The 13,752-nt window shown below is 35.1% G+C and overlaps 1 protein-coding gene across 5 annotated transcripts in view; it reads left to right on the forward strand.

Annotated features, from left to right (window-relative positions):
- osbpl1a (oxysterol binding protein-like 1A) overlaps nucleotides 1-13,752 on the forward strand; it is a 226,803-nt gene that overhangs the window by 86,281 nt on the left and 126,770 nt on the right. For 4 of the 5 annotated variants that reach the window (XM_028803652.2, XM_028803651.2, XM_051928916.1 and 1 more), the window contains 3 exons: nucleotides 2,304-2,405; nucleotides 9,780-9,905; nucleotides 10,448-10,529. In XM_028803652.2, the coding sequence (XP_028659485.1) occupies nucleotides 2,304-2,405; nucleotides 9,780-9,905; nucleotides 10,448-10,529 (310 nt within the window). The remainder of the gene's footprint in view (nucleotides 1-2,303; nucleotides 2,406-9,779; nucleotides 9,906-10,447; nucleotides 10,530-13,752) is intronic. The other variant, XM_051928917.1, reaches the window with a different exon arrangement.

The raw sequence follows: 13,752 nt of genomic DNA on the forward strand, positions 1-13,752 counted from the left end.
AAAGATTTTTAAGTGACATGATTTTATTCAAAAATATACTAAAAAGTAAAAAATATTTTTTTTCTTGTACTGAATTGAAGAAAATGTTATCCTTACAAATTAAATGGAAACTGCAGTGAATTCTAATTCCCAGATACATTGCCAAAATTCTGTGGTTGGTGTCCATGGTTAATTGCCATTTGTATATAATACAATGAGACAGGTGTTTGCCTGTGCCCTGCAGGTTAGTGACTGTAGTCCAGTATAGTTCACATTTATAAACATTGATCCAAAGCTATATACTTCTCAGAGATGGTCCTATGCTTACAGTCCAAGTTAGAAATTGTAGTGGCACAAGCATATTATAATTATGGTTATCTTCATTTCAGAAGTATCATAAATTTAAGTGCTTTTTCTCCCAGTAACAAGTAATTTGCCAGAAAATACATCTTTATTTTAGTTAATTGAAAGTAATAATTATGTGGTTTTCACAGGAAATAGGACTTGGATTTGATTTTCAGAACAGATTCAAACTGGATGAGATTGAATTTGTGAGTCAACCTTTTAAGTACCCTGTATCACAACTAGGTTCATTGCTTGTGCCCAGTGTTAATGGTGCAGGCTCAATGTCCACGCAACTAAAATATTTCAGAAACACAATGAATGGATGGACTATAAAATTGATCACCTTACTCTTTATTTAAGTAGTGTATAAAGTAAAATGAAACAGTAAGTACATCTCCTGGAAATTGTTGACTTTTTCAACATATTTGAATAAATAAGCAATAGATCTTCATGCAAAAAGTGCTTACAGATAAATGTGATACTGAACAAATAACACACAAATTTGACATGGTGTGTTTATTCTCGTAATCTAATAACAAAAATGCAGATTTGTCATGTGGAAAAAGTAAGTATACTCCTAATTTTATCACCATTTCAAATCCATAAAATTAAAATAATTTGATCCAGATTAGGTTCCAATAATTAGAACCTCCTTTGGGAGTATACAGGTAGAACTTGTCTTATTTAAACTGTACTATTGGGGTGTGTGTGGTATCATTATGCCAAGATGAAAAGAGTTCTCCTAGCCCCCCAGCAAAACGGTTTTACATGCCCTTGAGTGTGGTAAGAAATTGCCAAATTATTTGAAATGAATCATTCCCCTGCAAGACAATTATCTAACTGCAAGTGGCTTCAAACAAGTGCATATTTGTCTAGGACCGGCAAGTCCACCAAATTCATCCCAAAAGATGACCATTTGATACTGAACATAGTCTCCAAGAACCCCAAAATTTAATTGTGGGATCTGTAAGTAACTCATGTAGTTTTTCTCAAGTTTGTGTCATTGTGCATGCATCTACAATCAGAAATACAGTAGATTGTAAGTTGTGCCAAGAAAAAGCCTTTACTGTCCAAAAAGAGCAGGACTACAGTTTGCCTTTGAACATACAAGACAAAGATGAAGCCTATTGGAACAATGACAGATGAATTCAAGTTAGTTGTTTGGTCACAGTAACAGTAGACATTTCAAGAGAAGAACCTTAATACCAGCTGTGAAGCATGGTGGTGAAAATGTTATGATTTGAATTAACTTTACTGCCTCAGGGACAGCTTGCAGTCATCAAGTCACTCACAGTATGAATTCTGTATCAAATCAAAGTGTGCTTTCGGAGAAAGTAAGCCAATTTGTCCAAGACTTAAAGTTGATCATGATACTGATCTAAACCACACTACCAAATCTACTAAAGAGTGGCTCAAAAAGAAGAAATGGATGGTTATGGTAGTCAAATCCCTGATTTGAATCCCATTGAAATATTGTGGGGAGATTTGAAATGAGTAGTACATGCAAGATAACCCAGAAATATCTTGCAGCTGAAGAAATTTTGTTTGAAGGAGTGGTCAAAAATTTCACTGAGTCGTTGTCAGAGACTAGTGGGCAGTTATGCAAAACACCTACAAGTAGTCATTTTTCTTAAAGGGGACAACATCAGCTTCTGAGGCCAAGGTTGTACTTACTTTTTCCCCAATACACCATTGCATCTATTGATAGTTCTGTTGAGCAAATGATCGACAATATAAATTTACTTGTGTTTTTATTCAGTTATATCAACTTAGTCTGTAGCAATTGTTTGCATGAAGATCTACTCTTTATCTGTTCAAATTTGTTGACAATTTCAAGAATTTCCATGGGGCATACTTTTCTATAACTATATACATATTTTTTCTGGTGTATGATGTGTGAAATGTACAATCTAAAATAATCTTTATGTTTTGCAATTTTTAGTAGCATTTCCATATTTTGGATGTTCTTTGTTTACTAGGTGAAGGCCAGAGACCGCTGCCTCTTTTCTGTCAAATGTTTTGATGACAGCATTCATGTTTTCAAAGTGCATGCTAAGAATGAACCAGATATAATGAGAAAAGTAAGTTAAAGTTTGAATTTGTCATTTGCAATATTGGCTTCAGTAAACTTATTTGCTATCAAGTTTAAATTTTGGTTTTAAGTAGTAGAATGCAGTGTCAAGTTTCAATTCTACAGTAGTAAAATGATGTGTTTTGAATTTGCTGTAGTGTGTTTACTGTGCAAGCTTGCAATATTCTTTCTTGAATTCAGTATGTTCCTTTGAAAGTGAAGTATCATGCTAATTAAAAAGGCAGCAAGTAGGCTTAACAAAGATGGATCAAAAATATTTTTATATCCAGTCACTTTGCAGTATCAGAACAGTTTTGAGACCCCCGATGAGAGTGCTGTGACTATATTTTGAAAATTAAAGCCCAACGTTTATTTTTCTCAAAAAACATATGCATTTTCTAATAATGTAATGTGAATTGTAACTAGTAATTGTTAAATAAGAAGCTTCTTTTTTAATCCAATTGTTTTATACAAAGTAAAGTTTTTATCCCTCGTTTTTATTAGTTTCTGTACCATCATAAATTAGGACTGGAGATTTGGAAGCACTTGTTATTTGGCGGCATGCTTTTAGTTAAGGCTGAGAAAAAGTAAACCATTATTCCTGGGATGTGTAACACATAAAATATTTTTTCTAGTAGTTTATAGGAAATTTTGTCTTATTTTTGCATTTGTCATATTGATGCATTGTAATTTGCTTAACTTGTATTTTGCTGCATCTTTGACACTGTAGTTTTTTACTGAGACAGGATAATGCAGCTACAAAAATACATAAATAATAGAGGTATAGCTTTCATTTATAATAATAACAGTGGGTGGCATTATGATACACAGGTTAATGATGCTGCTGCTGCCTCACAGCTCCAAGTTCAAATCCCAGTCTAGGCACTGCCTATGTAGAGTTTGCACAAAGTTACTGTAACTGTGTCCATGTGGGTTTTCCTCTCACATTCCAAGATGTGAATGTTACATGAAATATCGGCTCTAAACTGGTTTCTGTGAGGCCTGTAATGGACTCTCAGTACATCCAGGATTAATTCCAGCATTGCACCCAGTGCTGTCTGAATTGATTCCAGCCTTTCAACCCCCCCCCCCCACCCCCACCCCCCAAACTAGGCTGAGTAGATTTGATAGTACATGGATGATTACTAATAACAATGAGAATGTACTGTAAATTTGCATTTTGTTCTGATTTTTTTTTTTTTTGTTGTTGTTTTTTTTCCCTTTTTTTCAAAATAAGCATGTGGTGTCTCCTGCATTGCAGCCAGTGCTGTCTGAATTGACTCCAACATTTGCACCCCCAAACTAGGCTGAGTAGATTTGATAGTAGATGGATGATTACTAATAACAATGAGAACATAAATGTGAAATTTGTTCTGATTTTTTTTTTTTGTTTATTTCTTTTTTCCAAAATAAGTATGTGGTGTCTGCAGTACTAATAGCCAGATTATTTTCATCAAAGACTAAGGATTCATATAATTATTATTGACTTAGCTGAATTTTCTTTTCTATGTACGCTAAATTTGGCACATAAAACATTATTGACTTAGCTGAATTTTCTTTTCTATGTACGCTAAATTTGGCACATAAAACATGTTTAATATTTTATTTGTGAATATAAAACAGTTGTGTTGCTTGTTTTTCTATTATTACTGTGATTGGTATAAACCAAGACCATGGGAATCCTATTTTAAGCACTATACTACAGCAAGCTTTTCTTTTTCTAAAATAAATTTATAGTCAAACACGAAAAATTTAAATAGAGATCTGGGACTTTCCATTGACAGAAGAAGAGTGACAACCTTCAGGCTTTGTAGTTTTGGAAGAGGTGGGTGATTACTGGGGAAGTGGTGATGTTGGATGAACCTTTGGACCTGAAAATATATATTTCTAGCTGTTCCCTCTAACAGTATATTTCTAGTAATCAATGCCTACATGTACTTATTTTTATAAATGCAGAGTATCTTTTTTCTTTTACTGTCTGTTATTGTGAATTGTATATTTGTAATACGGTGTCAAGGGGCTGTTTTCTGATGTTGAGTGGCTACCACTTTCTCAGCCCCTTTACATGTCATATCATGATTATATCTGTGAACATATTGGGGGGAAAAATTTCTGTAAACCAGTATGCCAGTATTCAAAAACAATGTTGGAAAATAGATAGATAGATAGATAGATACTTTATTAATCCCAAATATTTAAGGAGAAACTGCTTTAACTTAAAGTATGCAAATCTGTGCATTGTTCAGCCTAACAAATTTCTTGGTGAATAAGCAATGTTTTATTGCCATTTGAGAGACTTGTTTTGAAAAATGCAAATTTTATAATTTATAAATTAAAAAATTCTTGTTCAAACATTTCAAGCAATGTCAGTCATTTTCTAACCCTCTTAGTCCTGAACAGGGTTGCTTGATCTTATCCGAGCAAGCATAGGACACAAGGTAGGAACAAACCCTGTAAAGGTCACTATTCCATTGTAGGGCATAGACACATACACCTAACCAACCACACACTACCGCCAATTTAGGATCACCAATTCACCGAACCTGCATGTCTTTGGGCTATGGGAGGAAACTGGAGGACTTAGAGGACACCCATGCAGACACAAGGAGAAAATGCAAACACAGGGAGGACCTGGGATGTGAACCTGGGTCTCCTTACTGTGGGGCATCAGTTCTACCACTGTGCCACCCATAAAAGGTAGATGCTTAATAGAATTTACTAAAAGTAAAAGCTTGTACTCTATTTGGATGAAAACTGTTCAGAGGTTTTTGATACATATTTCTCCTTCCTTGTGGCAACAGGAAGGCAAGTAATTGGCAGAAAGAGTGCAGTCACATGCAGTCTTCAGTCTTGCTAATGCCTACAGCACTGGTTAAGTAAAAACTTAAATTTCTTTTTCCATGCATTATGTGAAGCACACTTTTTCTGGAGCAGAGTAGGAGTGAACACATGCATAAACATCACTGTACATGCATTATTTTTATTACAAACCCGGGGTTACTTCCAGTGCCAGGGCGATTGCCCGATCGAAGTACTTCCAAGTCATAACGGAAGTCCATCACAGTAGGGAGCTTGTCTCCCTGCGGCACCCCTTAACCCCAGCAGGGCTGCCCTGCCAGATTTCTCGCCATACCCTGCTGACTTTCCACTGGACGCTGATAACCAGTGCTGCTGCCATCTAGAGTGCTGGTGGAATAAAAAAAACCCAGTGATATATATTTTTTTTTAATGGGCTGTCTGGCCATCCTTTACGGTCCTTCCTTCCATGTTTACTCCCTCTCCTGGCTGGGATGCCCGTCCAGCCCATGTGGCATCTACAATGCATATATACACACAAGGTTTTTGAATACAAACATGTTTTACACAAATGCATGCTGAAACAAAAGACCTATTTTTGAAAGCAGACTAGCTAAGGTTGAGAAAAGCCCTAAAAATGCAAAAATGGAATGTAGAAACATTTTGTATTTTGAATAACAGACGGTGCAACTTCTGGAATTTCTTGATAAATACTGTATATATAATACCAGGGGGCTTCGCTCGCCAACCCCTGTTTTTGTTTATCACACACTTTTACACACTTTTAAGAATTTTTTCTTTGAATTGCTGCTATTTCATTAGTTTCACTTTTATTTCTGAACTGTAAAAACAATATTTGGAATCTTTTGAGTCCCAATGTGCTGAATCTTTTAAAAGAGGTCAGTGTGACATGTGTTTAATGACTTTGTACCATAATTCAGGATAGGTTTCTCTGTTTGGAATTTCATCCAGTCATACATCATCAGCAGTTAATAATTTTTTTTTGCAAAGTAACCAATAAATGCATGTGAGGTAAACTTTGTTTTTGAAATAAGTTTTACAATATTTACATACTTCTGACATATCACCTGTGTCCATATATTCGATCTCTATTCGCCTTTTCGTTATTTCTCCGAGTAATAATTTCTCTTTCTTTGTGCTAATGTGATGTTTACTTTGTTTGTTTTGACATTCTCGTTTTTTTCTGCTTTCATATTCTGTATCTTACTCTGCATGTGTTTTCGCGCCTATGTTTTTTTAGAGGCTTTTGAATTCCAGTTTTCATTATCTCTAACCTGCTCTGCATGTGTTTGGCCCCTTTGTTTTTTAACCTCTTTATGACGTTTTACTTTGTTTTCTACTCTGTCTTTATTTCTGACCTCGCTTTATCCTGCTTTTGTTTCAATGACACCTGGTCTGTGGTGAGTATTTTCCCTTTTTCGAGTAATAATTTCCGCTTGTTTGCGCTACTGCGATCTTTGCCTTCTTTTTTTTTTTTTATACTTTCTAATTTTCCTACATTCATATTCTTTAACTTTTTCCATATGTGTATCGCGCCAATGTTGTTGTGTGTTTTTTTTTTTTTTTTGAGCCTTTCGAATTCCATTGCTTTCATAATCTTTAACCTGCTCTGCATGTGTATAGCACCAACGTCCAGATTGGACGTGCTTTTTTTTTTCAATTCCACTTGTTCTGGGCTGATAATTACTTTTCCTTATTTTCTGAATTTGCACCTAGATTATTCTTTTTCTTTTTTGTCTCTTCAACGCTTTTGAGTCTCTTTTCTCCATGCTGCTTTCTTCTTCGCTTAGTCGTCTACGTTTCATCTATAACGTATTGTCTTTATACACTTTATACTGTATGCGCTGAGCTCCCTGGATCTGTGTGTGCTCAAAGCCAAAACACAACTGAATGTGTTGGTGCCCGTGCTCCTATTTGGTTGTAAGTAGGGCGTGTCTTGCAAGAATCTCATGTTCTACATCATCACGAGACGGTCCTGAGTCAATCTCTTTGCACAGTGTCTCATGTTTAACGTCCCCGCGAGACGCTCCATGGCCAATCTCTTTAGTTTTGCGGGTCTTTTAAGTGTCTTCCATGATCATAATGTGAAGATCACGTCTCGACACCCTACTGTTTTTCTACAGGATTTTTTTTTTATAATAGAGAGAAATCTATTTCAGAAACAAAATTAAAACAAAAATGAAAAATGGCCATAATGAATACGTAATGGTATTATTTTCACCAACCACTTCAAATTGAGGAATTATCTGATTGCTTAAATATTGTAAGTATGCTTTTAGCCCTTAAGAAAGGATACAAGGTGGCTCGCATTAATTTTAAGCAAATAAGCCTTAACCTCAGTCCAGCATAAGGTTTTGGAAGTAATAATCTATCTGCTTGTATAAAACTGTTCTGAATAATCGCCAGCATTCATTTACAGGAAAAGAATTGTGTCAAACCAATTTATTACATTTAAGCATTCAGCTGCAGTAGTAGAGAAAGACAAAACATGCAACGTAATTTATTTAGACCATTAATCATTTCACTTGATTTCACGCCAAAGATTAATTCTGAAGCTAGAAGTCATTGGCATCAGAAGTAGCTTATGAACTTGGATTTCATGCTGATTAACCGGCAAACGCTACAGATAATGCTGTGTATGGGAGGAGAATGTCAGTGGAGTCTCTCAAGGATCAGTTCTAGGACTGTTTTTTTTCTTCCCCATTTACATTAATAAAAAAGGTTCTGCTATAATGTAGTGACTAAACATGTAAAAGTTGCTGATGACATCAAAATCATAGCAACAACTTTGCAGTTTAGAAACACCTGTATCCATTTAAGATCTCATTCAATACTTGGAAATGAAGTTTCTTACAGACAAATGCAAAGTGCTACATGCAGATGAAACATTAATTATGCACAGAATTCTGACCCCTGCACATTTCATTCTGATTCATTGGTTACATTTGCAATTTTTGCCCATCTATAGTCTATAACTTATAATGGCAGAAGGAAAAAGTGTTTTCAAAAAGGTTTGCAAATTTATTAATAATCAAAAACTGACATCTGATTTAAATGTAACTATTCAGACACTTTGCTGTGGCATTCCAAATTGTGGTCAGGCGCATCCTGTTTGCTTTAATTATCCTACAGATGTGTCTAGAACTTGACTGGAGTCCATCTGAGGCAAAATAAATTGATTGGACATAGTATAGAAAGGCACACTTTTGTGTATATAAGGTCTTACAATACATACTGTATTTCGGGACAAAACCAAGCCATGAAGTCCAAAGAATTCCCTGTAGACTCCCACAATCAAATTATAGTGAGGCATTGATCAGGGCAAAGGAATAAAAACATTTCTAAAGCTTTTAGTGTTCCCAGGGGCCCAGTGGCCTCTATAGGGGTGAAACAAAAGAAGTCTCTAGGTGTTCTTGAGTAGCCTGAGGAAAGCTTACACTTAAACCTTGTAAAACATTCGTGGAGAACCCAAGGATGGAAATTTACAGATGGCAGCCTTTCTAATCTAATGGAGTGTCAGAGAATCTGCCAGGATGAATGGGATAAACTGCTCTGATTCAGATGTGCAAAACTTGCAGAGACTTGCCTAAAAATTGTAATTGCTGCCAAAAAAGCTTCTCCAAAGTTCTGAATTTAGGGTCTGTAACTACAAGATGGTTGACACTGACCTAAGGGAAGGCAAACAATGAAAAGGATAAAATGGCTTACTTTAAGGTGACATCCTTATTCACTATGCATTATGTAAAAGCATTTAAAAAGGCAATATAGGTATTGTATTACAATTTAAAATATGTTGAATTAAAATATCTTAAAATACAATATTTCCGGAAGATTCTTTTATGTTCCCAACCCAATCTCATCAAACTGGTAGTAATCACTTTTGGGCTGAATTTGTTGCTGTTTTGCTCTAGAGTCTCTTTTGCCTCCAGCATGTTACAACCTAGTACCATATTTCACCATCTTTAAATAAAATGTGACCAGCATTCAAATGTCACCATTTATGGGGCTAACAAAATAATTATTGAAATCAGACTATAATTTTTAGGAACATTAGATGTACAGCACTGTATATCTGGTATCTTTATTAAAGGTCTGATGATGCCCACTTTGAAGTTACTGGGAACAATGTCAGTCACAAAACAAACATTATGTTAAACATGGTCTCTGCATCGACTGCAATTGAGTTTAGTTCTCTTCTTGTAGCTGGGTCAAAGGGACTGGTTTATTTATTTACTCATAATAAAATTGCTTGGTGGTCCATTGCTTAGCGCTGTTTGAATGCTGTAAAGGCAACATGTAGAAATTTAATAAGGTGACTGGACATTCTGCACTATCCTGCAAAAATCCGTATAATCGTTGCCACTTAACACCATCAACAGCTGCTTATTTCATTTGCTTTTCTCTGTAATCATTCCACATATATGTTTCTTGTATTAAACTTTACTGATTTTTAGGTTAAACATGAAAAAAAATTAACTTTTTTGTTTTGAAATATGCTCTGTATTGAAATGACTAATGCTCTGGTTAGTATTAAAGCAGTTTTTTTTTAATTTTAATATTGTCTTAGAAATGGATTGATGCAATTGAAGAACATTCTGCCTTTAGCACTCATTATTGTACTCAGGATCAGTTGTCTGATGACGACGACGATGATAATCCAGTGTCTTCTGCAGATTTAAGAGACTCCTTGCAGGTATTTTTTTAGGATTTGGTACACTGTAATAATCCCTGAGGGGAAACTGTCTTTTCATGTGACCTCTGGCAGTCAGAGCGCAAGGACAGCCATTGTACAGTACTACTATGATATTGATTTATTTTATACTTGATGTTAAGTTTTGGGTCAGCAACAAAAAATGGATTAGAATGTTTAGCAAAATGAAAGTGTAATAATCAGCTGAAATGTATGAACTCTATGAAAAATTGCAATATTAAAAGTTGTTTCCTCCTTTAAGCCTGATGCTTCTGAGTTTGTCTTTGACCCCAGCATCCCTGAACTAGACTCAGAATTGAACCAGTAGACTTTAGATACACTGGCATTATGTAGAAATTGTTTGTGATAAGGTTCTTTGGGTTAATTAATTTTGTCATTTTTGTCCACAGTTTGCCGTTGCTTTAACTAAGAATTATTCTTTTCTCCAATTTCCTACCTATAGTGATCCTATAGTGGTCATTAAAAATTTAGTAATGCATGTTGAAACAAGAATAATCATTCTAACCAAAATATTAACACAACAGGAAGCCCAAGCATGCCATTGCAAGTTAGAGATGGAAGTGACTGCCTTTCTTAATATGGCAAAGGACCATGAGGTTACAAAAGGTAGGTATTTTTCAACTGTACTCTTATTCTGTTGCAAGATGTTTTCGAGGATGTAGTTAAATTTTATGTTTTGTTTACTTTATACAGTATACTTAATATTACAAGTACAAAGTCAACTTTAATTTACTTCCTTCAATTTTAATTACTCAAATACAAAACGAATGTATTAAAAAAAAAAAAAAGAAAACTACACCATAATTATACAGTACATACAGTGCCCAGTTGTATTCAGTTGTCTCTGTGGGGAAGCACTGCTGTGCCTTCATTAGCATGGTCCCAGTGCTAAAACTGCAAGTCAGAGGAGATCTATAAAACCAGAGGATGTGAAGCAGCTAACCACCTCCATTGGTTCATATTGACCAGTACACAATGTTGGTTTTTTTTTCTCCATAATGGAGCTACTGATTTTTAGAAGTGTAAAATTTAAAGTAATAGTTAAATAAATTAGTTTTCTGACTGAAAGAAGGAATTTTGGTGCATCTGTCTAGTTTTTTTTTAAAGACTATAATGTCTTATTCATATTTTTATAATATTTTTGCTTTCACTATGTAAAAACATACTCCATAGTCTTTTCAGGTGGAGGTTGGGACATAAACTAGCAGTGCTTCCTAATTGTTTCATAGTTCTGTTCAAATTCAGGCTCTGGCACTGTCTATTTGGAGTTTACATGTTTTCTCCAGGTATTTCTGTTGACTTTCATGTCACAAGGACATGTAGGTAGATTGGAAGCTTTATATATGCCCTTGTGACTCCAACTATGACCTGTGTGCTCTGGGATCTGCATTGGTTCCTGCCTTGTGCTCAGTGCCTATGGGATAGTTCTCTTCCCCTGAAACTTTGTAATTAGCTGATGCAGTAATTTTAAAATTGAACACAACATGTACTTAATAGTTCATAACAGGAAAAAACACATAAATATGTGGAATTTCACAATTCCATTTATGAAATCAATGTACTGCATTTCCTGTTATTATCTAGATTAGAAAACATTTTCCTTCAAATATTCACACAAAGGGTTAAGATGGCAAGAGTAATTTCTTGCTTTGTTTAATTTAGGAAAGCACTTTTTTTCATGTAGTACATTTTTTATTACAAGCTAAAGATGGACAAGAATTTTGGCACACTTACGTTGCTAGCTGTTTGACTTTCTGGTGATCTGATGGGCATTGTATTTTTGTCACCAGTCAATCTGTCACTTCTTCAGCCTGAGGCCCTTTGCTAGTGTGTTAACTAGCCACCAAAAGGCATGACTGCAGATCACACTAGACCAAATTAAAACAGAAAATGAAGAGTCTGTCCTTTGCATATGAATTGCTTATATTCTATTGTCTATTTGCCACATATTGGATACACATATCCTTTCACCTCAGACTATCATAGAGCTAAATTTAAATACACTGAATATTACAACACACCTTTCCCATAGTCTATAATCTTGTTGTAAGTTAGTGACAAAAATTTCCTGAATGAATTAGGCATTCCTTTTTAACTTATGTAATATTTTCAACATTTTTCTCTTTCTCATGAGCAACAAAAACATGGCATAGTGAAAATTGTTAATTAAAAATAACACTGTTCCTAATTAATAAATAAAAATAAAGTTAATCATTCAGCTGATTTATGCAGGGGAAAGACTAAACTAATAGGTGTCTTCTGTGCACACCACATCAGTCTATTCCATGGGTTCACCCCCTAATGGCTTTCAAGGGGGCATAATTATATAATAATTACATAATTTACAAAACTTTGTAAAAATGGGGATCAGTACTACTGGCATTTGGAATGTTGTTTTATGCTATTTTGAGGTTGCTGTTAATGAATATTATAATATTTTTGATGTTTGATTCTTTACCACTGGTCCTAGCCCTCTAACATAAATTAGACTGGACTGCCAATACTGATGCGCTGTGCAAGAAAGGACAGAGCCGGCTATACTTCCTTAGAAGGCTGGCGTCCTTCAACATCTGCAATAAGATGCTGCAGATGTTCTATCAGACAGTTGTGGCAAGCGCCCTCTTCTACGCGGTGGTGTGCTGGGGAGGCAGCATTAAGAGGAAAGACGCCTCACGCCTGGACAAACTGGTGAGGAAGGCAGGCTCTATTGTTGGCATGGAGCTGGACAGTTTAACAACTGTGGCAGAGCGAAGGGCGCTCAGCAGGCTCCTATCAATTATGGAGAATCCACTGCATCCACTAAACAGTGTCATCTCCAGACAGAAGAGCAGCTTCAGCAACAGACTGCTGTCACTGTCCTGCTCCACTGACAGATTGAGGAGATCGTTCCTCCCCCAAACTATGCGACTCTTCAATTCCACCCGGGGGTGTAAACGTTAACATTTAACATTATACAAAGTTATTGTCTGTTTTTCACCTGCATTATTATCATTCTTTAATTTAATATTATTTATTGTATCAGTATGCTGCTGCTGGGGAATGTGAATTTCCCATTGGGATTAATAAAGTATCCATCCATCCATCCATCCATGAAAGTTAGACTATTTCAAGGTCGGCAATTACAAATATGATGTTATTTTTGACTTGTGATCCTTTACTAGGGATCTATCCCTCTGTGGATCTCTATCAGAGGGTAATGATGACAAATTTCTATTACAATTGAGATTATTTAGACTTAAAACATTTAAACTGAATCACACATTTTATTATTTTAAATATTTGTTGCAACTGCTGTGGTTTATTATGTATTTCTACCTCATAAAGTAAATTGTTACCATTTTAGTGATTAAATTTTATTTATTTTTTTCACCAATAGATAAGCAGTCAAAAAGATTTGAATTTAAAAAAAAAAAAAAAAAAAACAGTGCCACTGTAATAACAAACCCAGAACACCCCACCCCCCCATATCATCTTGAAATTTACACTGAAAGCCCCAAGTTAGGTTTGCTTAATATGATTATTTTTTCTTTTTTAAACTTAATCATTTTGTAGATGGCCATTGTCCCATTATTTGATTTTCAGTTTAAAGATATTTTAAAAAGTCTAAATTAAATGTTGAAGGTAAACAGTGACACAATTCAAAGTGTCACACATTCAGACCTTTAAATTTGATTTACATTAGTTTCTGCAGATTTTAACTGCTCGGTTTCATTACTGTGTGCACTTATGTTTCAGCCCATGCCTAATAATGATCCATGCTTCTTTATACTTACATACATACAATACATTTTGAAGATGGCTGTGTTGCCTAAAATTATGTTCATTCAAA

Source organism: Erpetoichthys calabaricus, chromosome 6, assembly GCF_900747795.2.
Source record: "Erpetoichthys calabaricus chromosome 6, fErpCal1.3, whole genome shotgun sequence".
NCBI classification, from domain to species: Eukaryota; Metazoa; Chordata; class Cladistia; order Polypteriformes; family Polypteridae; genus Erpetoichthys; species Erpetoichthys calabaricus.